This window comes from Rhinoderma darwinii, chromosome 4 (genome assembly GCF_050947455.1).
Source record: "Rhinoderma darwinii isolate aRhiDar2 chromosome 4, aRhiDar2.hap1, whole genome shotgun sequence".
Classification (NCBI taxonomy): Eukaryota; Metazoa; Chordata; class Amphibia; order Anura; family Rhinodermatidae; genus Rhinoderma; species Rhinoderma darwinii.
In genome coordinates, this window is record NC_134690.1 from 336,118,013 (window position 1) to 336,145,876 (window position 27,864).

Consider the following 27,864-nt stretch of genomic DNA (forward strand, 5'->3'; position numbering starts at 1 on the left):
GTAAAAGGGGGATTGTGTTTTATTTGTTTATTTGATTACTTGAAACTTTTATTGTTTTCAAACTTTTATTATTTGCACTTTTTTTTACACTTTTTTTACACTTTTTCTCAAGTCCCACTAGGGGACTTGAAGGTCCAACGGTCAGATTTTTTTTTTTCTAATACATTGCACTACCTATGTAGTGCAATGTATTAGATCTGTCAGTCATTCACTGACAGCAAGCCGATTAGGTTTCGCCTCCCGGCGGGGCCTAAATCGGCTTCCGTAATGGCAGAGCAGGAGACCATTGTGTCTCCTGTTGCCATAACAGCAGTCGCCAGTCCCGATTGCCTGTCAGGGCTGGCCATCTGCTAGTAACCGCTACGATGCAGCAATCGCTTTCGATTGCTGCATCGAAGGGGTTAAAGGCAGGGATCGGAGCTAGCTCCGGTTCCTGCCGTTACAGGTGGATGTCAGCTGTACAGTACAGCTGACTTCCACCGCTGATGACCGGCTTCGGTGCTAGGCAGACCGGGAGGCCAGTATTAGGCCTCCGGTTGCCATTGCAGCCACCGGAACCCCGGCAATTTCATTACTGGGGTTCCGATGAGCTGCAAACACCTTAAGTGCAGCGATCGCGTTTGAGCGCTGCACTTAAGGGGTTAATGGCGGGGATCGAAGCTAATTTCGGTCCCCGCCGTTACAGCCGGATGTCAGCTGTAAGATACAGCCGAGATCCGGTGATGATGGCACCGGCTCAGCTTCTGAGCCGGTCCCAAACATTCGGTGTACATGTACGGCAAGATGCGGGAAGTCAATGCTTTCCATGACGTACATGTACAGCAAATGTCGGGAAGGGGTTAAAGTGCAGACTCTCAGCTTTAATTTGAGGGTATTCACATCCTAATTTGAGGAAAGGTTTAGGAATTACACCGCTTTAATATGTAGTTGCCTCTTTTTCAAGGGACCAAAGGTAATTGGACGAATTATCTTGAGGGCTATTTAATGGGCTGCATGGGCTATACCCTCATTAATCCATCATCAATTAAGCAGGTAAAAGGTCTGGAGTTGATTCCAGGTGTGGCATTTGCATTTGTTAGCTGTTGCTGTGAACCCACAAAATGTGGTCAAAGGAGCTCTCAATGCAAGTAAAACAGACCATCGTTAGGCCGAAAAAATGTGAAAAAAAAACCCCTTCACAACATCTACCTAAGTGAAGAACACTCTCCTGGAAGTAGGTGTATCAGTATCGAAGTCTACCATAAAGAGAAGACTTCATGAGAGCAAATACAGAGGGTTCTCCACAAGGTGCAAACCATTAATCAGTCTCAAAAATACAGTAGAAAGGCCAGATTAGACTTTTCTTTAGATGTTGTTTGGCAGCCAGCTCTGTTCTGGAACAGCATTCTTTGGACAGATGAAACTAAGATCAACCTGTACCAGAATGATGGGAGGAAGACCGTATGGAGAAGGCTTGGAACGGCTCATGATCCAAAGCACACCGCTTCCTCTGTAAAACATGGTGGAGGCAGTGTGATGGCATGGGCATGCATGGCTGTCAAAGGCACTGGGTCACTAGTGTTTATTGATGATATGACTGAAGACAAAAACAGCGGGATGAATTCTGAAGTGTTCAAGGATAAACTTTCAGCTGAGATTCAACCAAACCCAGCAAGGTTGATTGGACGTTGCTTCACAGTACAGATGTACAATGACCCAAATCAAACTGCGAAAGCAACCCAGGAGTTTAAGGCAAAGAAGTGGAATATTCTGCGATGGCCAAGTCAATCACCAGATCTCAACCCGATCGAGAATGCATTTCACTTGCTTAAGACAAAACTTAAGGCAGAAACAAGTGAAGACAGATGCAGTAAAGGCCTGGCAAAGCATCATAAAGGAGGAAACCCAGCGTTTGGTGATGTCCATGGGTTCCAGACTTCTGGCAGTCATTGCCTGCAAAGGATTCTCTACAAAGTATTAAAAAAAAAACATTTTATTTATGGCAATGTTAATTTGTCCAATTACTTTTGAGCACCTGAAATGAGGAGGCTGTGTAGAAAAATGGTTGCAATTCCTAAACGTTTCACAGGATATTTTTGTTCAACCCCTTGAATTTAACCTGAAAGTCCACACTTAAATTGCATCTCAGTTTCATTTAAAATCCAATGTGGTGGCACGCAGAACCCAAATCATGAAGATTGTGTCACTGTGAAAATAATTCTGGACCTTACTGTACGTCATATCAGCTCCCCTTCAGTCTCCATTAAGAGAAAAACCGGAGCCTTATGTAATGCATGTATTCTAATGATAGTCCACAAAAATGGTTTGCAGGCTTGATGGGTGTCCCAGTGGCAAGGTCAATGTGTCATGAAATAGTATGATGGGAAATTACCTTTAATTCCTGCAGTATTAGGGAGTTACTGATTATGGCGCACCTTGAATTCCATAGTATTTTAGAAGTAGGTCACAGCCAGTGGCGTAAATACCGCCGTAGCAGCCGCTACGGGGCCCGCGGCATGAGGGGGCCCGTGTCGCCCGCCGGCACGGGCCCCCACCATGGCCGGAGGCTCCGCTAGCTGCCGCTATGGCTGCTACAGCGCGACGCCACTGAACACTACGGCAGAGCAGGGAGGTATCTCCCCGCTCTGCCATTAAACAAAAGACATGTATCCCCTATCCACAGGATAGGGGATATATGTGTGATCGCTGACATTGATAGGGAGAACGGGGGACTGAAAGTCCCCTGAAGTTCTCCATCACAAACCTCGGACTTCCGGGGTCTGTGTCGGCAGCTCCGTAGAAATGAATGGAGCGCCGGTCGCGCTTGTGCGCATGCGTGACCAGCGCTCCTTTCATTTTTATTGAGCTGCGCAGACGCCGGAAGTCAGAGGTTAGTCATGGAGAACTTGGGGGGGACTTCTCCCTATCAATGCCAGCGATCACACATGTATCCCCTATCCTGTGGAGAGGGGATACATGTCTTTTGTAGGACACGCTGTAGGTCGCATTTTATGGGGGGGGGTTGGGGACGCTCTATGGCGTTCCCTACAGGGGGGGCTGTATGGCGTTCCCTACAGGGGGGCTGTATGGCGTTATTTACAGGGGGCTGTATGGCGTTATTTACAGGGGGCTGTATGGCGTTATCTACAGGGGGCTGTATGGCGTTATCTACAGGGGGGGCTGTAAAAAAAGCACTATCTACAAGGGGAGGGGGTTGTCTGACACCCAGGGGAGGGGGGGCCCCAGTCAAAAGTTTGCTATGGGGCCCAGACTTTCCTAGTTACGCCCCTGGTCACAGCTCACAAAAATAGTCCATAATTTGTATTATTCTTTATGTTGCATGTGGTTTCTGAGAGCTGATTGGAAAGATCAGGAATGCAGTAAGGCCAGGGTTTAGTGTCTATTTCTATAGGTTTTAAAAGTGGACAGGCCGCATACATAAAAATCAACATATGCACCGGGTCTATAGAAAATTACTCTACAAAAGTACAAATAATACTAAAACTGCACTCATTTACTGTAGTGATTTTGGATTTTGTTGGGTTTTCTCGGCCAGGTACTCATCATAAATTTGACATGAAAGTGACACATAAGAGTTTAATATACACAAATAAAGGGATAAAGTAAAATTGCCATTATATGTCACTTTTCGAACCCGGAAAACATGCAGAGCCACCTTAAGAAAATCAAAATAAACAAATCACCGGGTCTAAATGGCATTCATTCCCAAGTTCTAAGGGAATTAAGTACAGTGATAGACAGACCATTATTTCTGATATTTAAATATTCTAGAATTACATGGTCTGTTCCACAGAACTGACTCATTGCAAATGTGGTGCCGTTAGACAAAAGGGGGTCAAAAAGCGAGCACGGAAACTATAGGCCTGTAAGTTTAACCTTCATTGTGGGTTAAATGTTTGGAGGTTTTCTAAGAGTTGCTATAGTGAAGTATCTCAATGAAAATAAATGGTTAACGTAGCATCAGCATGGGTTTATGAGGGATCTGTCCTGTCAAACTAATTTAATCAGCTTCTATGAGGAGGTAAGCACAAGACTGGGGTGTGTCATTGGATGTAACATATCTTGTTTTTTCTAAAGCATTTGATCCTGTGTCACATGAAAGCTTGGTACTTAAAATAAGATTACGGAGACTGGGGGAAAATGTGTGTAAGGCCTCGTTCACATCAGCGTTGGGTTCCGTTTGTGGTTTCCGTTCATCCATTCCGTCAGTGGAACAGATGAACGGAAAGCCAAACGGAAACCATAGCTTCCATTTGCATTACTATTAATTTCAATGGTAATGCTTCTGTTGCAAATGGTTTCGGTTTGTTTCAATTCCATAAGGTTTCCGTTTTTTTAGCAGAAAGCATAGCGTAGTCGACTACGAGTGGCAGTGCAATCCAGAGCGACTTGTAGCACAGAACAGAGGAGCAGAGGGATCATCTCCACTCATCGTGGGAACGAGGTTAGGGGAGTATTTAAACCATAGCTTCCATTTGCATTACCATTGATTTCAATGGTAATGCTGCTGGTGCAAATGGTTTCCGTTTTTTCTGTTCCGTAAGGTTTCAGTTTTCTTAGCAGAAACAATAGCTTAGTCGACTATGAGTGTTGATGTAGTGCAGAGCCACTCGTAGTAAAGAGCGGAGGAGCAGAGGCATCTCTTCCATTCGTCGTGGGAACAAATTTGTATGAGTATTTATTTATTAGGCACTATTGGGGCATTAAACTGTATGGGGGCATTAAACTGTATGGGGGCATTAAACTGTATGGTGCATCTATGGGGCATTATACTGTATGGGCGCAGCTATTTGGCATTATACTGCGTGGTGGCCACTATGGGGGAATTATACTGTGTGGTGGGCATTAAGGGTGATTATACTGTGTGGAGTAGTTCTATGGGGGCATTATACTGTAGGGAGGCACTATAGGAGCATGATAATATGCGGGCTGAGCTGGGTGTGTATGAGCAGAGATTGGGCGGAATTAGAGGCGTGGCTTAATAGGGTAAAAGTTTGCCGTGGCAAGCTACTCTGCATCGGTTGTCCCTCTTTGTATTCCTTGAAAGTTGGGAGGTATGGAAACAAGGGCTGTTTCAGTGGTAGTTCAGTCTTTTGCTTAAGTTTCCTCTGGGTATTCTGGTTTTCATCCCATGCCCTAAAAACACTGATAGATTCACGTGCATAATATCAAATTGGCCCTTATGTAGGTGTATGTCTGACATAGAAAAATTAGATTGTGAATCCCATTGGGGACTCATGTGTTGGAGACAATTTCTATACATTGCTAAAGAATATGTTGGTGCTATACAAGCAAGGGAAAATACATATTTCTTCAGAGCTTCTAAGAGCATTTTACATAATTTTGCAAGAAATATCTTTGAAATCCGCTTTCAAGCTTTAAGAATTAATCCTATGAGTTCCAAAATATGTACTTATTCAGCTGGCGCCAAATAAGTGATCGTTAAATTAGGGTAAAACATTCATTGGTTTTACTATCAGAGCAGCTCTTGGAAGGTACTTGTTCTCCTTGCAGAGATCTAGCGGATATAGGGAGAGAAGCCTTTTCCCAGGCAATGCTACCTGGAAAGAGTATGCAAATTAGCTCTCCCCCAGAAGGAAAACTCTTTAGTGCCACCATAGGTAGCTACTCTAAATCAATGTCCGCCCCATTAAAGAACCTTGAAACATGACTAGAGATATCAGTCAAACCAGGGTTGTCTATACTTTTGCTGATCTCTAGTCATGTTTCTAGACTCTTTAATGGGTTGGTTGGACATGGACTTACAGGGTAGAAACCTACAATAGAGAAACAATTTTCTTCCTTCTGGAGGAGAGCTAATTTGCATAGTATCAAAGCAGCAAGTGGCTGTTTCTTATTGTTTTTTTTTTTAATGCCGTCAATGTTAAAATAGGCACCTAAAGCAACTGAATAGAACGACACATGGATATTTTTTGGATGTATGTTGCACCAGAGGAAGGTTAGTAAAACGATAACATTCTGGAATTTGTACTTCAGAAACAGCTGGAGCACCATAGGATGCCTTCATTTGTTGTAGACCAAAGTAACAGAGAACTACTAATGGAGGAATCACCACTGCTAGAAAACATTCTCCATCCCGTCATCTAGTTCAATCTGACCACCCTTATACTGGATAATATGAAGACCAGGCTGAAGAGCAACGTATCAAATCCAACACAAACCACTTTCAAGTTCATCTACAGAATGACTGTGCTAGGTAGGTGGCATTGAACCAGAAAATGTTGACACTGTGTAAATCTCAGCAGCATCCCACAATCTGCTTCTTTTACCCAATCACTATGCAAGATGTACATCACCGTCTGAGTCTATGGCTCGATTCCTAAATTAAATATGATAAACATAAGTATGGTTATAACCGACAAGAATGACTAATAAACGGCTTGTTGTAAGCTTCATTGCAGCCCTCTTCATTGGTCAGATAATGACTATTTCAGCCGTTATCCAGTACTTCTGAGAGTAAAACTCAACTTCAATATGGTCTCTGCCAGCATTACATGTGTGTCTTTGTTCATAGGCCATGTTTAGTTATTGTATAATACAAGTCAATTAGATATACCATCAAGTTCAATGGGCAAAAATACTGCACATCATACTGCAAGGGTGTTATCTCACATCCCTCAATCCCACATCAAGGATAGAAGGAATATGGAAATCACCTAACATCTATTAAACAAATGTTATTTCCTTGAAATGAGGTCATCATTGCAGTGTGCTCAGGACAATCAAGTTGATTTCTTTTCATTGTTCAATGTTTGTACAGCTCATTACCATGACATGAGTCACAATATTAATATCTGCACATTAATCCCAGAAACTTTAAATACATAAATCCTAGAAATTTAAGACTGATCTCTTAAACATATAAAAATGGGCCTTAAAAGAGAACGTCACAATATTTGTAGCCACTAAGGCACCAGCATGTTTACGTGCAGTTGGGATTTAGTATTCCAGACATGCCCACGTCAAAACCGTACATTTTGGCAATAGCTAGTTAACTTGCAATATACCAAGATGAGCCCGGTGGATTAGCCCACTGGCATCAGGTGCATGCGCATTGCACAGATAAAGCCAAAGGACTGTACACCTTGCTTCATCGCACTTGCGAAGTGTAGAGTTATCTGCGCAATGTACATGAGTCTGTTGCCGCTGGTCTCGGTAATAATTCTTTAACTAACTATTCCCAAAACATCCAGTTTTGTTATCGGCAGGTTTACAACATTAAACTCTAGCTGCATAACGGCATGCTGGTGGTTTAGTGGCTCCAAACCTAGTGGCAGGTTCACTTTAAAGACTAAAAAACTGAACATAAAATGTTCAAAAGAATATTTGTCCAGACAAGTGCAAACACATTAAAGTAAAAGTATATTGTGGAATCTGTTCATTTCAGTAAAGAACTCATTTATTTCCATTGTTATTACCCTGTGGTGTCCAAAAGAACTTAAAATCTCAGCCTCAAGAACATAGTTTCCGGTCATAAAACAATGAATACATATCCATCTGTAAATCTGAGTGCTCCCTGGCATTAATGGGTATGAAACCAATGACATCATTATAGTGTGAGAAAGCGGATGTCTCAAGTTACATTGATGACATAATTTCCTAGAGATTCTACTCCTGTAGCGGTTTCATTGGTCATCTAGTGTTAGATCATCACAGGTCTAGCAGAGATTTTTAATCATTTTTTTTATTATTTCACAAAATGTATTTTATCTTACCTCAACAATGCTTTTCAAGTCTTGTACATATGTCCTCTCAGTTTGGAGGATTTCTTGGACCACTCTATCAACATACATCAGCTTTGGACTAGTAGGCTCCACAACTTCAGCTTTTAAACAGTTCTTGACAGATCCTTTGGAGTCTTTCCATGGTATAGTCTTTCTTTCATCACAGTATTTTTCTCTAGGGCTTCCATGGCCCTGTTCTCTGTTGTAGTTAGTCCGAAGGTCATCATTTGACAGCTGGCGGGAAGGAACAAGCTCTAGCTTTATGGCTCCAGCTTCCTTATCCTGGTGAAACAAACCCACGTGACTGTTTGATGCCAAGGTCATCCGACTACCAAATGAACAGTGACTATCCCGGGAAGAGGCAGATGAGGAAGTTGAACCAAAGCTAACCGGTCTATCACTGTCTGAGAGCTCCATGTTTTTGATTCCACAATAACGGAAATGTCTGTTCGTCCTATGCAGATCTACCCCTGTTGTTCTGGGACTTTGAGGTTCTGTGACAGATGTTAGAGAATCAAGTGGTAAGCGGTAATCTTCTGTAAATTAAAACACAAATGGAATATGTATATTAAAACTCTTTATGAAATAGAGATCACCACATTTCATTCTTAACAAAACGCATTTCAGTCTCCATTCTTGTTCAAAGTGGCAGATAATGAAATTCTAGCATCTGCAAGGCAAGTACTTGCAACCTCTGAGGAGTCAAATGTCCCTATTCTCACCCAATTACCAGATACCCCCAAGGCTATCATCATACACTGTGATATGCAATAGAACAGTGCAAGAACCACCTAGAGACATGGTATGTACCCCCTGCTGTTAACATACAGCAGGTTAAGAACCTAGACTGTATACTAGAAGTCACATTTATGGGGAGAATCCAACAAGGTTTTAGGATGCACATAATGGTACAAGTAATATTTGGCCTTTTCATTTATACGTAACCATCAACAAAGGACCCTTTTAAACCGGCCAATTATTGGGCAAACGAGCGTTCAGAATAATTGCCCCGTGTAAACAAGACAATGATCAGCCCATGAATGAGCAAACGCTCGTTCATCGGCTGATTGTATAGTTTTAAATGCCAAAACAATTATCGTTGTTGGCAGCACATCTCCCTGTGTAAACAGAGAGACATGCTGCTGACATGGTAGAAATGTATGGGGATGAGCGATCGTAGTAACAAGTGCTCGTCCCCACAATAGCTCCTTGTGAAAGGAGCAAACAAGCACCGATCAACGAGCTGCCTCATTGATTGGCGCTCTTTTACACGGCCCACGTCGTGCCGTGTAAGAGGACCTTAAGGGCCTGTTCACATCAGCGTTGCCCTTCCATTGAGGGGTTCCATCGGGTTAACCCCTCAATGGAAAGGCAAATTGAAACCTTAGCTTCAGTTTCCCTCACCATTGATCTCAATGGTGACGGATCCAATGCTAATGGTTTCCATTTGTCACCATTGTGACAGGGTTCCGTCGTTCTTGATGGAACCAATAGCTCAGTCAACTGTGCTATTGATTCAGTCAAAACAATGGAACCCTGTCACAAAGGTGAAAAACAGAAATTTTTAGCAACGTTTCCGTCACCATTAAGATCAATGGTGAGGGAAACGGAAGCTAAGGTTTTAGTTTGCCTTTACGTTGAGGGGTTAACACGACGGAAACCTCCGGACTGAACCCCTCAATGGAAGGGCAATGCTGATGTGAACACAGTCTAAGTCTGCAGCTTGTTTAAATACTCATTTGTATCACTTAAATCTAGTTAATATTTATTTTGTTCTCATTCTTTTAATTTGTGATTCTATCTGACACAAAATACAATGTAATCTGTATTTAAAACAGAAAAATTAGCTTATTTAGTCAAGTATAAAAAAAAATCCATGTGTTTTATCTAACTATTGATAAGAAGCGGCATACTGTACACAGAAATAAGTGACACATTACATTTTACCTAAAAGGACAGATTTAACCGAGAGCCAACAAAAGAATTGGAATAAGATAAAACAAACTATTCTACTAGATTACGGACAAATATTTGTTACAAGACAAGGATTAAAATGAGAGAGGACAGTAAAGATGACATAATTGCTATTTAAGCCACACTCCATATCCTTATGGTGGACTGCTCCCACTCTAGCTACTGAATAGCAATAAAACAAAGATGATCATTGTACGATTTCCTCTACGTCTACATTTAAAGCACAGAAGAAGATTATACTCCGAAAACTCAACTATAAAACTGCTTCTTGAATTCAACTGCCTGAGGTCACCAACCAGCAACACTACAGCTGACATTGTTTGTTCATTACATGCTACCCCCTAGCAATTGCTTTGATGGGGTCATGTCACAGCCATTTGTTAAAGAAAAACCATACCCAAGATGTCAGTAGCTTTGTTTGGCAAAAAAATAAATGTAAAAAAATCCAGTCGTGATATGTATTAGTGGGGCTTCAATGAAATACAAATATTTAATTTAAATTAAAAATAGTAAGGCCTAATGTACACGGTCGTAGTAAGGATATGTGTGGTACGGAATCCTATGGACCTATACTGTACTTCCGTGTGCCTATGATTTCACTCGGAGACACCGATTTTTCTCAGAAATTCTGTGAAAATCCACAAGAAGTAATGGCATGCTCTACTGATTGCCATATTAACTAGGTATTTTATCTTAGAGGTATTGCTTCGGGTTGGAGATTACTAGCACCATACAGCAGCACATGGAGTGCCTATGAGGCCATAATACAGACCCATTGAGACCTCTAAAATGTCACATTGCTGTGTGCATTGCATTTGTGTGTGCATTAGAAAGAAAAAACAGAAGCCCTAATGTCACATAACAGAGAGGTCTCCACCATTTAGCATGCAACAGAATCTGGTAGAAGTGCTACTGAGTTTGAGCTCGTAAAAACGAGTTATGCATTTTGCAGCAAATTTAAGGTGCCCATCCACTTAGGCCCCATGAACACGATCGTGGAAAAACTCCGCAATTGCGGACCGCAATACGGTCCGCAATTACGAACACGCCCAGCTCTATTGGCCGCGGAAACCTTTCCGTAACGCTATGAAAAGGTGTCCATGCCATAGAACCGTGCCGGGAAATATGGAGCAAGTCCTACTTTTCGGATTTTGCGTGCGGTGCTCCCATACTTTGTATGGGAGCAAGGCACGAAAATGCTGCACGCGGGCGTCGGAGGTCGGTGGTGCCCACAACTGCGGGCTGTGATAATGGGCATGGCCGTGTGCATGAGGCCTTACTGTTGAGTTCACACATCGCAGTTATCTGAAAAATATGTCAAAGAGACCTTTGATACTTAGCCGAACTTAGCTTAGAGTAATACACAATGAGGACATTGCTGAAAATATCATTGAAAAATGTAGATGAATCTGAATGTGTTAACAGTCTGGATGTTAGATCAGCTACTAACATTTATTGGTCAAAATTGTCCAATGCGGATAATCAAAAACTCCTTCATTGCCCCTCTGGAACTGAGCTCAATAATATCAGTGCTTGAGCTCTGCTACCATCATTCGTTTGAGGACACAAATTTGACGATACTAGTAATGTAATTCTATAGGGAAAGTAAAAGGACGACCATTAACATTTTGCAATTCAACGAACTATAATTATTTTTATGCATAAACGACCGATTTTTATTGAAGATTTCTTGTTGATCATTTTGTGTATCTGTCCTGGGCGATTATCGTGACTATCATTGGTATTTTTAAATGGGCCTTTAGATTCAGGTTTTATGTCAACATTCTCAATGCAATAGAATATGAAACGCAGCCTGTAATATGGGTTGAATTAACAGACTATCGGCTGCCATAAACAGCAGGCTCCATCCAGGAAAAGTGAAATTCACTAAATGGGGGAGATCTATCAATACTAGTGAAAAAGTGAAGCAGATCCCCATACATACAATTGGTTAGGGCCCGTTAGGCTCCCTTTCTCAATCTTGGAGGCCATTGCTTACTTTGGTTGGACACCTGGGGAATTACATAATCCTTTTCTAGTGAAAAGATTATGTTATTCCTTTTCCTACACACGGTGGCCGATGGAACGGTAAAATCCATACTACAGATATGGTGGGTCCCTGTAGAATGGGAAACAGAAGACAAGTTGGGTATTTTGTAGTTTTCTATACATAAAATAAATGTTCTTCATTTTTGAACATTAATAAAAGGGCTATTGTGCATGTCCAATGAGAGGACTACTAGGTGGAAAGTAAGAGTGGGCCCCTTTTGGGGCTATTTTGTCTGGGCCCCTGTAGCATGATGTTTTTGCAGCATATGCATTGTTTTTTGCAAGCGCCATTAAGATGAATAGGACAGTTTCAGAATTGTATAACAAATCTGCTGCATGTGAATATAACCATAAAGTGCTGCTTTCATTTTTCAAATGGTTTCAGCTCCACATCTTATTTGCACCAGTTTTAATAAATCTCCCCCCTTGTGCAACCTTTGCTTCTATTTTGCCTGCACTATAAAAATACAATTTGTAGATAAAAATAATTTGTTAGTTCGGATAAACAATGGAATAGTGAGCTGCTTCGCTGCATTCCCAAGGAAATGTCATATGTCTCTAAAATAGGTCTCATTATTGTTTCAGTCTTCCATGAATTTAGTTACACTTCCCTCCCTTAACAGGCTACGCCCTTTGCAAGAATATATAGCTTAACCGAAAGCCTTTTGACGGATGCTACAATTACACATATATATCCCATAGGGGTGCACTCATGCATGAATGATTTATTCTACACCTTCAGTCAGCCCATACAAAACAGGTGAACGTTTTCATGTCTTCTAAATCAGGCAAGACCAGGAGAAAGGCAAAATTTACGCGGCCAGACATAGCCAAGTTAAACGGAATAGTGCATTATGCGGCTTTGTATAAACACGGTAATGGGATTCCCCTTCTTTTATTTCTGGAAGTGGAAAATAGGATTAGAACTTCAGATGAAGCGGAAAATATTCTTTTGACGTTTCTGCTCAGGAAGGCTGTACTATATTAATAAGGCTGCTTTTTCTCAACACAAATGATAAATTGTAAAATAATTCAATAGTGTGTAAAACTGTATAACATTCAGTTATTTATCTGTTAACTGACAGGTCCACGACAGACATTATAGCAATGCTTGCTTTATATTCTTCATTTTGCATATTTTTGTACATTAGTGCATTCTTGCCATAAAAAATACTGAGACCCTGATGGACCCCAATGAGCGTTTTGAACCATTGGTAAAAAGTGGCTCTTATGTGCAATAACCTTAAAGCCTTGCTCACACAGTGCAGTTTTGATGCAGAATTTGTATGTAAGCCAAAGCCAGGAATGGAACCTAAACAGAATATATATAAAAGAAGGTATTAAAGTTTCTCCTCTCCTGGATGGAATTCTGGTTTTGGCTTAAAAAAATGCATGCAAACTCTGCATTAAATCTGCAACTGGTGAACAAGGCCTGAAATGGTTGAAAGCATGGCTGCTTTCTACCAAAAAAGTACCACCCTCGCAGCTCCGTACCAATCACTCAGAGAGGTTTTGTTTTTTATTTGGATAACTCCTCTAAAGGAACACGGCAGTCAAAACTGATGCATTGTTGAATGCCTGGTGGGCTGCATAAACCAGAAATTGTGTCTTTGGTGTTCCATGAAGCCCTTTGGCTATTTGGAGAAGAATAACGGAATTAAATGCGGTGACATATCGGTCACATGACGGAAAACAGTGGAACCCGACAGACCCCACTGACTGTTTGGTTTTCTTTATGGTGTTTGTTATTGTACTGGGAAAATATTTTAAATACGTTTGACGAAAATCTTCCTAGCGGAGCCTCCAACACAGATGTAAACAGAGCCTTTGTCATGCACCGCTCCCTCAGACCATACGCTAGGTGTAAGGGCATGACCACACGTGGCGGATTTCCTCCGCAACTGTCCGCATCAATGCCGCACAGAATCTGCGTTGCAGATTCTGCAGCGGATCTGCACAAAATGTGCAGGAAATTGATGCGGACTAGCTGCTGCGGACTGCGGTAAAAGTACTTCCCTTCTCCCTATCAGTGCAGGATAGAGAGAAGGGACAGCACTTTCCCTTGTGAATGTCAAAGAAATTCATACTTACCGGCCGTTGTCTTGGTGACGCGTCCCTCCTTCGGCATCCAGCCCGACCTCCCTGGATGACGCGGCAGTCCATGTGACCGCTGCAGCCTGTTATTAGCCTGTGATTGGCTGCAGCCGTCACTTAGACTTAAACGTCATCCTGGGAGGCCGGACTGGAGACAGAAGCAGGGAGTTCTCGGTAAGTACGAACTTCATTTTTTTTTACAGATACATGTATATTGGGATCGGTAGTCACTGTCCCGGGTGCAGAAACAGTTACTGCCGATCGCTTAACTCTTTCAGCACCCTGGACAGTGACTATTTACTGACGTCTCCTAGCAACGCTCCCGTAATTACGGGAGCCCCATTGACTTCCTCAGTCTGGCTGTAGACCTAGAAATACATAGGTCCAGCCAGAATGAAGAAATGTCAAGTTAAAAAAGCAAGACGCATCCGCAGCACACATGACATGTGCATGACAGCTGCGGACTTCATTGCGGAACTTAGAATCTCCATTGAAGTCAATGGAGAAATTCCGCCATGAGTCCGCCACTGCTCCGCAACAGACAGAGCATGCTGCGGACACCAAATTCCGCTCCGCAGCCTATGCTCCGCAGCGGAATTTTACGCCTCGTCTAAACGAACACTGCTAAATTAAAGTGTAAGTCAATGGACAAACGGCTCCGCTGCGGATTAACGCTGCGGAGTGTCCGCAGCGGAATTTAAGTGAAATTCCGCCACGTGTGAACCCAGCCTAACACAGTGGGGCAGAGTTACTATGCTAAGATTTAGACAGCATAAGCGTAGACCAGGCAGTCTGAACATGCGCCAAATTGATCACAGTGGTGCATCTCGCTAGACACTTTTCTCTTCCCTATAACTTACCAAATGGCTTACTTTTCATTTGGCACATATTAAGCCATGTCCCCTTCCCAACTAAGCCACGCGTTCTTTTTAGATGCAAACAACTCTCCTTAAATTAGGCTAAATTGAAATGCACCAAAATTTGCCACATTTTCCGACACATTCTAGAAGCAGACAGAGCAGTAAATCTGCCCAAGTGTGTCAATTTTGACTGGAGTGTTTCTTTAAGTAAATGACTCCAACTCGAAAACCAACCGGTAGTCGACATTCTTCGCATTCGCACCCTAAAAGCTTTGTAAAGAATAGTGGCCCATAAATGCTTTAAAACAGTGAAATCTGAAAAATAAAAGCAATTAATTGTAATAATTACATTCCATTAGTCGTAAAGTCTTAAGTTTAAAAAAAAATTAAAAAAATCAGCCCCTTTTCTTAAGGAAGCGTTAATGTCATCTAGAGAAAGGCTTTCTGTTTTCTATCAAAGATTTACACATGGCCAAACAGCATTGTACTTAGAAGGGGGGAAGAGCGTCTGACTGTATCTCACCACAGAGGAATGCCCTTGTACAGTGAATGAATAAATCCCAGCCCACATCATAAAGAGTCTCTTAATATAGCGGCCTGCTGCCATCTACCAGCCTACAGCAAGCACCGTGGACATATCATGCCTGGCCTTCATCTGTGCCAGGATTACCTCACTGGGCTCTCAGGTAAATCGAGAGTCCTCAACTACGTCAACCTGCTCATGACTGGGATGGAATAGAACACGAGTCATCTTTTACCAGGGAAAATGGAAGCACTATCGGTTTGGAAGAAACCTGACTCGCACACCGGCTTTCTCCTTCTCCTTATACCATTTCAAACCCCCCTCCCTTTAATGTGAGGAACTTCAGACTTCAGCAGGGATAAGAGTCTTTAATAAAACATGACATCATTCAATTCAGTTCGGAACAATAGACATCACTGTGGGTAGCCTTAAGTAATCCACTTCACTGAACACCACCGTTCCAAACTCTTTCCTGCAGAAAGCTGCGCTCCAAACTCTTAAGCAATTTAAGTTCCTCAGCTTCATTTTACAATAAGTGATAAGGAGCTTTCAGACTTTAGGAATGTCTACTACACCTGGGGCATTATCTATGGTCATTATTAACAATGCCACTCTGTATCTGCAAAGTGCCAGCTTGCTTATCAGCATTCATTACATTACAGTATACTTCGTTTTCACTGTTAACCCTACATTTCTTGCTATTCAGCTGAAGACCAACCAGTTATATTTCAGAGAAGATATTATTGTATGGTTATATTCTGGAATACATATATATATATATATATATATATATATATATATATATATATATAGAATGTGTATTAAGTTGGGTGCATACGTTTTAGCTCTTTAGTATTTGACTGGTGTGGTAGTTATCCAAGTGATCAGATATGACTTTATAGTGAATAGGTATTTAAAAAAATAAATCGTATTCATACAAGACAGCTCAGATATTATACGGTGTCACGTAAATGTACCTACTAGTGTATACATATTTGTATACTTGTGTACTCACGGTATTGTGTATCAAAAGTTATTTTTTTATATAAATGTAAAGGGTATTCGCTATGTAATGAACAGTTCTGTAATTTTCGCATATATTTTGTGTTTAAATTCATCACGATTTTCAAGATCTCTGGTGGCGGTTACCGGACAAAAACATTTTTGCTTACCTACAGAGGCTGGATACAAATACATGACCTAGTACTGCTTACAGCTGAGAGTTTGGAACAATTCTATCCATTCTTATGTGAGGGAAATGCCTGAGAATAATGGCATACCTCCCAACCATCCCAAATCCGGCGGGACAGTCCCGGTTTCTCACCACTGTCCTGCCGCCCCGGGCGGTCTGTAAATATCCCGCTGGGCGCTGCATCAGAACAGCTGATCGCTGCTGACTGCAGCAGCGATCAGAAGAAGGCAGGAGTCTTGCGGTGGTGTTCTCACTGGGATCGACACCGGTCAGGTGACTGGACTGGTTCACTCCCGGGCCGGCATCGACACCAGTGAGAACGCCGCTGCAAGACTCCTGCTTTCTTCTGACGGTGAGTGACGTGTCCCGAGTGACGGCGTGTCTTCCGTCGCTCGCGCTCTCTCTCCTCCTGACAGTGCAGAGTGCATGTGAGGAGGAGGGTCTTTTTTTGCTCCCTGTAGGAGTCGGAATCCCCAATCCCCGGCCAGGGATTGGGGATTCTGCTACAGGAGAAGTGAGTGACTACACTGTCCATATATGGACACAGCGACGTTACTCACTTCTGAAGTGGAATCCCCGACCCTGTGGCCGGGGATGCCGCTACAGGAGAAGTGAGTGACTACACTGTCCGTATATGGACATTGAAGTCGGTGACTTCTTCTGGAAGGGGGTGGGGTGGGCGCAACCTACAGGGGGCTGGGTGGCATTACCTACCAGGGAACAGGGACAGGGAAAAGAACGGATGCAAAACGGGTCAAAATCGTCCATTAAAAACGGCAACACGGCCCGGGACAGGAATGGATGCAAAACGGCCGGGAAAAACTGCCCAAAACGACCGTTTTTATCAGACGACACTCAGACCCTGTCGTGTGAATAAAGCCTACCTCTACCGCTCTCCGCTCTGGCGGCAATGTGGCACCTACAGGGGGGCTGTATCTGGAGCTATCTACAGGGGGGCTGTGTCTGGCGCTATCTACAGGGGGGCTGTGTGTGGCGCTATCTACAGGGGGTGCTGTGTGTGGAGCAATCTACAGGGGGTGCTGTGTGTGGAGCAATCTACAGGGGGTGCTGTGTGTGGAGCAATCTACAGGGGGTGCTGTGTGTGGAGCAATCTACAGGGGGTGCTGTGTGTGGAGCAATCTACAGGGGGTGCTGTGTGTGGAGCAATCTACAGGGGGTGCTGTGTGTGGAGCAATCTACAGGGGGTGCTGTGTGTGGAGCAATCTACAGGGGGGCTGTGTGTGGAGCAATCTACAGGGGGGCTGTGTGTGGAGCAATCTACAGGGGGGCTGTGTGTGGAGCAATCTACAGGGGGGCTGTGTGTGGAGCAATCTACAGGGGGGCTGTGTGTGGAGCAATCTACAGGGGGGCTGTGTGTGGAGCAATCTACAGGGGGGCTGTGTGTGGAGCAATCTACAGGGGGGCTGTGTGTGGAGCAATCTACAGGGGGGCTGTGTGTGGAGCAATCTACAGGGGGGCTGTGTGTGGAGCAATCTACAGGGGGGCTGTGTGTGGAGCAATCTACAGGGGGGCTGTGTGTGGAGCAATCTACAGGGGGGCTGTGTGTGGAGCAATCTACAGGGGGGCTGTGTGTGGAGCAATCTACAGGGGGGCTGTGTGTGGAGCAATCTACAGGGGGGCTGTGTGTGGAGCAATCTACAGGGGGGCTGTGTGTGGAGCAATCTACAGGGGGGCTGTGTGTGGAGCAATCTACAGGGGGGCTGTGTGTGGAGCAATCTACAGGGGGGCTGTGTGTGGAGCAATCTACAGGGGGGCTGTGTGTGGAGCAATCTACAGGGGGGCTGTGTGTGGAGCAATCTACAGGGGGGCTGTGTGTGGAGCAATCTACAGGGGGGCTGTGTGTGGAGCAATCTACAGGGGGGCTGTGTGTGGAGCAATCTACAGGGGGGCTGTGTGTGGAGCAATCTACAGGGGGGCTGTGTGTGGAGCAATCTACAGGGGGGCTGTGTGTGGAGCAATCTACAGGGGGGCTGTGTGTGGAGCAATCTACAGGGGGGCTGTGTGTGGAGCAATCTACAGGGGGGCTGTGTGTGGAGCAATCTACAGGGGGGCTGTGTGTGGAGCAATCTACAGGGGGGCTGTGTGTGGAGCAATCTACAGGGGGGCTGTGTGTGGAGCAATCTACAGGGGGGCTGTGTGTGGAGCAATCTACAGGGGGGCTGTGTGTGGAGCAATCTACAGGGGGGCTGTGTGTGGAGCAATCTACAGGGGGGCTGTGTGTGGAGCAATCTACAGGGGGGCTGTGTGTGGAGCAATCTACAGGGGGGCTGTGTGTGGAGCAATCTACAGGGGGGCTGTGTGTGGAGCAATCTACAGGGGGGCTGTGTGTGGAGCAATCTACAGGGGGGCTGTGTGTGGAGCAATCTACAGGGGGGCTGTGTGTGGAGCAATCTACAGGGGGGCTGTGTGTGGAGCAATCTACAGGGGGGCTGTGTGTGGAGCAATCTACAGGGGGGCAGTGTGTGGAGCAATCTACAGGGGGGCAGTGTGTGGAGCAATCTACAGGGGGGCTCTGGTGGATGATTTTTCCATTGACCGGTAGCAGAGTTACACAACTGGAAAAAAAAATCCCCATCATGTAACTCTGCTACCTGTCAATTGAAAAGTCATCCACCACAGGGTCTCCCTCTTGACTTTCATTGTTCTCAGCCTTTGGGTTTGTCCTGCTGCTGCAGAGCAAGTGTTATACCCAAGATAGGAAAAGTAACATAAAGACGACATAACCTGACCCATAATATCTGTGATATTCAGACAGTCTAGAGATCCACAGAGAGAATGTGCACTTGTTATTTGCAGAAGGATCTGGCCGTGATTTGATGTGTTTATGCGGGATATTGGGCGTGGTTAGTGGCGTGGCTTAAAATGTCCCTCTTTTCCGAACTCAAAAGTTGGGAGGTATGTAATTGATCTCTCTCATGTCCTGAGGATTTCTTACAGTGTATCAGAGTAGATTAAATGTATCGGATGATGTATGCCTGTATATCATGTATATCTGTAGATGTAGGTCTGTATATTAACTCACATATGCGTGCCTAGACTGGATACAACTATATCCACCTCTCAGCTGTGAGCAGGACTAGGCTTCAGAATGGTTATATTCACTGACAGAAAAAAAAAAAAAAAGATGATGAAAAACTAACAATTTTAATATCAAGTACATTAGAAAGTTGAAGAACTTGTAATTTTACAATGGTTAAGCTGTATTTATAAGACTATGTTCACATTAGTGTTAATGCAGTACGCTGGGGTTTCCATCGGGCAGCCTGCAGCGCTATTCTTGCAATAAAAACAAATTCCTGGAAGCACTCCAATAAAGTCAATGGGACACATCAGGATTGACTGGTAGTGGATTGAAAATTGATCTGGCATAGCTGTCGTGGCTCCGTTATGAACAGAAGCAATGATGCTAGTGCGAACAGATCCTAAAACCCCCTTTAAAACACCTGTAGATGTGGCCTGAATTTAGACTAAGGCCTCGCTGAAGACTCCGTTCGGGGCTTTCACCACAGATCCGGACGACATTAACTGAGATTAAAGGTGACAATAGCAGAGAAAACCTACAGGACCTATTAAAGTCAATGGGTTCCATCGACCAACGGCGGCGTCTGTTGTGCAACGGAACCGTTGCTTCCGTTATTCCCCTGTTCTGCTTCTCTGATAGAGCAGAGCTGTACACAACGACGCAGGTGTGAACATAGCCTTAAGAATATTTTAGGCTATCACGTAGTCAACAGTTTCCTAATATAAAAAGGTATAATTTAACAGATCGGTTTCTGTAAGCAAAACTTAAATATTCGGCATGCCAGCCAGGGAAACTCAACTTCTCCTCGACTACCCTGGTGGCCGTCAACAGACTGCGGCCTGGTTTATGACTGGTATGGTGCCTCTTGACTGTTTGGTGATGCTTTCTATGGACAACCATATGGTATTTAAAATCCCACGGCTGTCCTGCTGCATTCTGCAGTGTCCCAGTCTGAGAAAGAGAAATTTTCTAGTAATGAAATATTTGTGATTTGATGTAGGGCTATAGTAAATCAGTGTACGGTTGCAGGTTATGGGGGTTTCCAACCAAGTTCTTCTGATTTTTAGTACTTGAAATTTTTTTTTTATAGTACCCTATTAATATATATTCAGAAAGACATTAACACTGATGGCAAGTAAATCTGATTTTTTTTTTTTTTTTAACCATTCAGTAATGGAAGCCAAAAAAAAAAAAAATTTACTTTTTTTTTAATACAATACATGGTTCCCTTGATTAGGTAACAATTGGTTCTGGATTTCGCTGCAATGCAGCACTTGCTTATTGGAGTCAGTCTGCAACTTTAAAGCAAGTAAAATACAAAAGGCTGAAACTAACGCACATCATCCATTCTGCCCATGGTAAAAAAAAAAAAAAATGAGTCATGTTATTAGAAGCTCCCTTTCTGCTCTTCGGAACTACCATATGCTAACTCTGTAGACTCAAGCGTGCTGACCTCGGCTATCAAATAAAAACAAACAATTGCCTTTTGCTATAGGAACAGCTCATATAATGGTCAGTGCGCCTCCCACATCTGGTTCTAACAATCTGGACATGAAGGGTTTATAGGGACAAGTATCCATATAACCACACTGAACAAATGGCACTAGTTCACCTCCCATTGAACCTCTCCAGCCCTGGTATATCTATCCCCTGTGGTTTTGCAGCAAACTAACTCTTCCAGCTATGAGGTTTATGTTCCATACCCACCATGGTTTGTGGGAGCGAACTCCCACGTACAAACGTTTTGTGTGGTTTAATTGACTTGACTTAATTGCTTTACAGTGGGCATTTATGTGCCAGACTGCCAGTGGTAGGCCGGATTCACACGAGCGTTGCGTTTTTGCGCGCGCAAACAACGCAGCGTTTTGCGCGCGCAAACACTATTTGACAGCTGCGTGTGTCATCCGTGTCTGATGCGCAGCTGCGTGATTTTCGCGCAGCCGGCATCATAGAGATGAGGCTTGTCAACGCCCGTCACTGTCCAAGGTGCTGAAAGAGCTAAATCTTTCAGCACCCTCGACAGTGAATGCCGAACACAACAGCGAAAAACCTGTTAAAAAAAAAGATAAAGTTCCTACTTACCGAGAACTTCCCGGCCGTTGCCTTGGTGACGCGTCCTTGGTGACGCGTCCTTGGTGACGCGCCTCTCTTGACATCGAGCCCACCTCCTTGGATGACGCGGCAGTCCAAGTGACCGCTGCAGCCTGTGATTGGCTGCAGCCTGTGCTTGGCCTGTGATTGGCTGGAGCTGTCACTTGAACTGAAGTGTCATCCCGGGAGGTCGGACTGCAGGAAGGAGACAGGAGTAATCGGTAAGTTAGAACTTCGTTTTTTTTTACAGGTTCGTGTATTTTGGGATCGCAAGTCACTGTCCATGGTGCTGAAACAGTTTAACTCTTTCAGCACCATGCACAGTGAATGTCTCCCGACGTCGCGGACCGGAATTTTTTTTGCCGAGTTCGGCCAAAACGAGTTTGGCCGAACCCGGTGAAGTTCGCTTCGGTTGTCGGGTTTCGCTAATCGCAAAGACACTCCGTTTGGATGTTCGGAAACAGAAAAGCACGTGGTGCTTTTCTGTTTACATTCATCCTTTTGACAGCTGATGCGCAAACACGCAGTTCGCACGGAAGTGCTTCCGTGCGACATGCGTGGTTTTCACGCACCCATTGACTTCAATGGGTGCGTGATGCGTTGAAAACGCTGAATCAACGGACATGTCGTGAGTTTTTTGCAACGGAGCAACGCTGCGCAAAAAACGCTGCCATGTCTGCACGGCCCCATTGTCTAATATAGCTACGGGCAACGCACGTGAAAATCACGCGCGTTGCACGCGCGTATTTTACGTTCGTCTGAATAAGCCCGTAGGCAAATTATTCTGTAAACAGCAATAAAGACTGATGTCCCTGAAATATATATAATACAATTAAACACCCAGCACTCTCACTCTCTGGCTACGTAGTAGAACGATGGGATATAACATTATGTTATGATATGGCTGGTAGATAGTCATGGCATTGGATTGGCCCTGTTCACACAGAGTTTTTTGACGAGTTTTTTGGGGCAGAAACCACGCCAAAAAAACTCCTCAAAAACTGCCCGAAAATGCCTCCCATTGATTTCAATGGGAGGCAGACGAGTTTTTTTTCCACGAGTAAAAAAAACTCGTCGTGGTAAAAAGAAGCAAAAACCGCCCATCTTGAGGCGGTTTCCGCCTCCAAAACCCCATTTCAATGAGTCAGAAAGAGGAAAAAAAAAACCTCGACGAGTGTCTACTGGAGCAGTTTTTGCAGGAGGAATTTTCCTCCTGCAAAAAACTCTGTGTGAACACAGCCTAAAGGGCTGCTAAAGGCTATGATGAGCGCATTCTCTCTTCAGCTCTCGGCAGTCAAGGACGACAAGACTGTGTGATCTCGCGAGAGAGATCACACAGCACAAGCCGCTCTCACACTGTCCGTAGCTGATTGGACAGTGTCAGAGCGCTAAGTAACACGCCCCATTGACAGTTCAGGGGGTTATTTACATATCTGGTGCCAAATATAAAACAGCACCGATATCTAAATAACGGAGGAGGCTAGAAACATAGTTTAAAGTGACACAAGGTTTGTGCAGCAGTGCCTATTACATGCACATGTATGGGCTTATGAAAGGCTCTCTTCAAACACTGTAAGGCTGGGTTCACACGCACTATTTACGGACGTAATTCAGGCGTGCATGTCACTTCTTGGGACGTAATTGGAGCCGTTTTCCATTGACTCCATAGAAAAATAGCTCCAATTACGTCCGTAATGGACGTTGCGAAAAACGCCTGCCCATGCCATTATGTCTGAAATTCAGGAGCTGTTTTCGCCTGATAACAGCTCCGTAATTTCAGCCGTGACGGACATGCATGTGTGAACATACCCTTAAGGGCTGGAATCACACACAGTTTTGATGCAGTTTTAGGCTCGGTTTTTTGAGCCAAAGCCAAAACTGGATCAAAAATGAAGGAAATGTATAAAGAAAAGACTGATACATCTCTCATGTGCACTCCTGTGTTTGGCTCAATAAACGGAGCTTAAAACTGAATCAAAACTCTGTCTGTGATCCTGGCCTAATAGGGTTTCAGGTGATCGGTTAAGGCCAGGATCACATACAATTTAGATCGCAGTTTTTGGTGTCGTTTTTTGAGTCACTGCTAGAAGTGGATCCAAAAAGGTAGGAAAGGTATAAACAAAAGACTGATGCATCATCTTTTTTTTTTGTGACCACTTGTGAAAAACTGAGCAAAAAACTGCATGTGTGATCCAAGCTTTTAGGGATAAAGGGTGCAAGCAATTTTTGGTGACTTTATTGTGCAACTAAAACCCATCCACATGCTTTAGTGCCTATGGTAGGCTTCATGTCCTACACATTTTTCCTACCCTATGCATGCATTATCTGTTTTAGGGTGCTGTCACATGCGCCATATTTTTTTGCAGAAAATTCTGCCACTGAAAATCAGTTCTATTCATCTGAATGGGATTTGCAGAAATCCATGTACCCCGCGCAGAAAATCTGACATGTGTGATCGCACCCTTTGGCCTCGTTCACACAGTGCTGGAGATTTTGTATGAGTTTTTTTTAGCCACAACCAGAAACGGAAACCAAAAACAGAAGAAATATATAAAAGGAAGGGCTTATATATCTGCTCTCTGGAATCCAATTCTGGAAAAAAAAATGTATGCAAAATCTGCAGCAAATCTGCACTGTGTGAACAAGGCCTAAGGTCTTGTCCACACACAACGGAATTGTTGCAGAAAATTTCTGCAGCAATTCCGTTAAAAAAGTCAGAGACTTTCTGCTGTGCCAAAAACACACCATTTCCTCCAGTTTTTACAGCAATTCTGGACAATTTCCGCAGCAGGAATTGACATGCTGCCGCTCGAAAAATATGCACCGCTGGTCAATTTCTGTTCGGAATTTTTACATAGTGCGTGGATTTGATTTTTTAAATCTCATCCAGTATACTGCTGCGTTTTTTCCGGCCTAAATTTTTCCCCATTAAATTCAATGGAGTTTCAAAACCTGCAACAGAAAGCCAGGTGTTGCGACTTTTGCCGTAAAATCGCATAAACTAAGGAAAAAAAAAAAATCACACTTACCCAGAAAGAGGGAGGACGTTTGCAACAATGTGGTGCGGTTTTTCAGACGCAAGATGCTGGGGGTTCCAGGTCGGATACTCTGCGCAGTTTTTACACAGCGTATCCAACCCATGGGAACCCGGCCTTAGCATAAACACTGCAGAATTTCCATCAGCGTTTCCGCAACATAAATTTACATGATGCAGATTGAAAACCCATACGGCAAATCAATTTTCACTTTGCTACTACTGTAAATGCTGTGGAATTTAATCACAGAAAATCCTGATCAAAATGCTGCAGTGTTTACGCTATGTGTGAACTTACCCTTACAGTTGTAATCTAGGCATGCTTTACGGGGCTCGTCTGATGTTTCTTTAATTACTTCTGGCTGTTGTTCGTAATTGTCATTGAATATAAAACTACAACAATATCATTACATCAACTTTATTAACATTAATAGTATAATCAAAGTCCCTAAGATAATATGATGTCCTACACCCAGGACACAATGGATATTTGAGTTTTTAGACACAGCCCTGCTGGGGGGAGATCAGCTAATAATTGAGCCTTTTATAGTCAGCTTTCCAAAAATTCAAAGGAGGAGAGACTAGAAGACAGTAAAAGCGAAAAACACTCCTATTAACGAGATAAGTGAAAATGTGACATCTAACGCATGAAATCTATATAAAGCCTGAGCAGATAAACAAGGCCATTTGTAAGAGGTTAAAGTTCAATATGTAACTACAGAACATAGTACTAACATCAGAGGACCTTAAAAAAGGACATTCTTTTCACTGACACCTAATGTAACAAAGTTGTCAGAAAGGGTCAAGAGGCAGTCAACGAGCAGAATACATGTTAAAGCAAAAATAACACATCAATGAATTGTTAGAATCCTAGTGACACTCTAGGACACTGATAAATGAGAGATGATGGGAATTTTGAGACAACTTAAAGGGGTTGTCCACGCTTGGACAACTGATGACCTATCCACAAAATAGGTCATCAGTATATGATCGGTGGGGGTCCGACACCCGGACCCCGCACCGATCAGCTGCTACAGCTGCCTCCGGGCACCGGAAGTCCATGCCGGAAGCAGATGGCTCCGGTCACTGAATAGCGGCCGAGCTGCTGTTGCAGCTCTGCTCCTATTCAAGTGAATAGGAGCAGAGTTGCTGTTCTGTAGCACGGCTGTAATGCAGTAGTCGGAGCCATCTGCTTTCGGCTCCGAATACTGCATACCTAGCATAACATTCGGCACCCAGAAGCAGCCGGTCAGTGCGAGGCCCGGGTGTCGGCTCCTCACCGGTCATATATTGATGACCTATCGGTTATCTGTGCCAGGACAACCACTTTAACTACATATCCACTAAGTGGGGATGTTCTATATCAGACTCTGAAGCGCAATGAAATGAATGGGGAATGCATAACATAGAGGCCGCCCATGGAGCTGCTATGAGGCCACTAGGGGGAGGGGGGGGGGGGTCTCCAGCTGCCTCCATCCTATATTGCTCATCTGGTTAGTGCCTGTTTAGGACTTCATTCTTAATAGACACTGCAACATTACAGAGTGGTGGGCTGTGATTGAGTCCCTGTTTATACATTGTATTATTTTCTGCTATGGTTTTCATAAAATAAGCTGCAATATTTTGATATCCCAGCATGTTCTAGGTGTGACATTTCTTTTACATTTTTTCCTGTTAATGAAATAAGGGAAGAATTTAATGAAATAAATTAACTGTCATTTCCTTTCCATCCATGCTACCCCAGTTGTAGGATAAAAATGAAATACAATTAATACCTATTTTAGTAAAAATTTCATCACACATCTGTTATAGGCTTTGTTGACACAGTGTAAATTTGATGCAGATTTAGCATGCATTTTTTTTAAGCCAAAACCAGGAATGGAAACTACACAGAAGAAATATATGAAGAAGGATCCAATTCTGCTGGATCCAATTCTGGTTTTGGCTTAAAAAAAAAAACCATGCAAAATATGCATCAAATCTGCACGGTGTCAACAAGGCCATAGACGTAAATCCATTTAACTATCAGTATGCCATCATTTCCAGCTAGGAGTTCTTCTAGATCTGTCAATAAGAGCCCAGTCTGGTGGCTTCAAACAAGGTCCATGTCATGACGGAGTCAGCAGAGCTGTTTGGGAACACTTTGAACTCAAGTAGCCAGTAAGGCTTTCAAGAGGCTGGTCTTAAAGATTAGTCAAGAGTCCATACAAAATATTAACAACTCGTAATGGTCCGGTTCTAGCACATTCCTTACCAATAAATATTACTTATTCAATTATTGCACGACCAAAACAACATTAAGGCCTCATGCACATGACCGTAGAGGTGTGCACGATCCGTGATTACTGCACGGATGGCCCAAAGAGTGTCATCCGTGGGCCGTCCGCAATCACGGACCGTGCACACACAAGAGTGCATTGAGTTTAATGAACCCCGTCCACAAATACAGCCCAAAAAATGACATAGTATTTTTTTTGCGGTCCGGGCTCCAGCCAATGTACGGACCGTGGAAAACCATGGTCATATACATTGGCCCATCGGATATAAATGTGCCCTATACTATTTGCAATTGCTGAACCGCAATCGCGGACAGTATACGGACGCAAATCCACGGTCTTGTGTATGGGGCCTTAAACTGACCCTAATATTCAGACACTTCGCAGGTTTTCTAAGACATAGTTGCCTGTTATTGAACTTATGACCGTGTTCCACTACCGTTTCCTTTTTATGGTCGCTTGGTTCAACAAGTTCTTCATTTACAATATAAGGGTATGTTCACACGCACTGTTTTCAGACGTAATTCGGGCGTTTGACGCCTCGAATTACGCCTGAAAAAACTGCTCCATTACGGTTACAAACATCTGCCCATTGCTTTCAATGGGTTTTACGATGTTCTGTTCCCACGAGGTGTAATTTTACGCGTCGCTGTCAAAAGACGGCGCATAAAAAGACGCCCGCGTCAAAGAAGTGCAGGTCACTTCTTGGGACGTTTTTGGAGCCGTTTTTCATTGACTCCATTGAAAAACAGCTCCAATAACGTCCATAAAATACACTGCAAAAAACATCTGAAAATCAGGAGTGGTTTTCAGGCGAAAACAGCTCCTGAATTTCAGACGTTTTTGCATGTGCAGGCGTTTTTCGCGGCGTCCATAACGGACATAATTGGAGCTGTTTTTCAATGGAGTCAATGAAAAACGGCTCCAATTACGTCCCAAGAAGTGACATGCACTTCTTTGAGGCGGCCGTCATTTTACGCGCC

At 43.6% G+C, this 27,864-nt stretch overlaps 1 protein-coding gene across 4 annotated transcripts in view; it reads right to left on the reverse strand.

Annotated features, from left to right (window-relative positions):
• The window catches only part of PLEKHG1 (pleckstrin homology and RhoGEF domain containing G1), a 219,630-nt gene that overhangs the window by 56,786 nt on the left and 134,980 nt on the right, over window positions 1–27,864 (reverse strand). For all 4 annotated transcript variants that reach the window (XM_075862850.1, XM_075862847.1, XM_075862848.1 and 1 more), the window contains one exon: window positions 7,737–8,281. In XM_075862850.1, coding sequence (XP_075718965.1) covers window positions 7,737–8,162 — 426 coding nt within the window. In that variant the 5' untranslated portion in view covers window positions 8,163–8,281. The remainder of the gene's footprint in view (window positions 1–7,736; window positions 8,282–27,864) is intronic.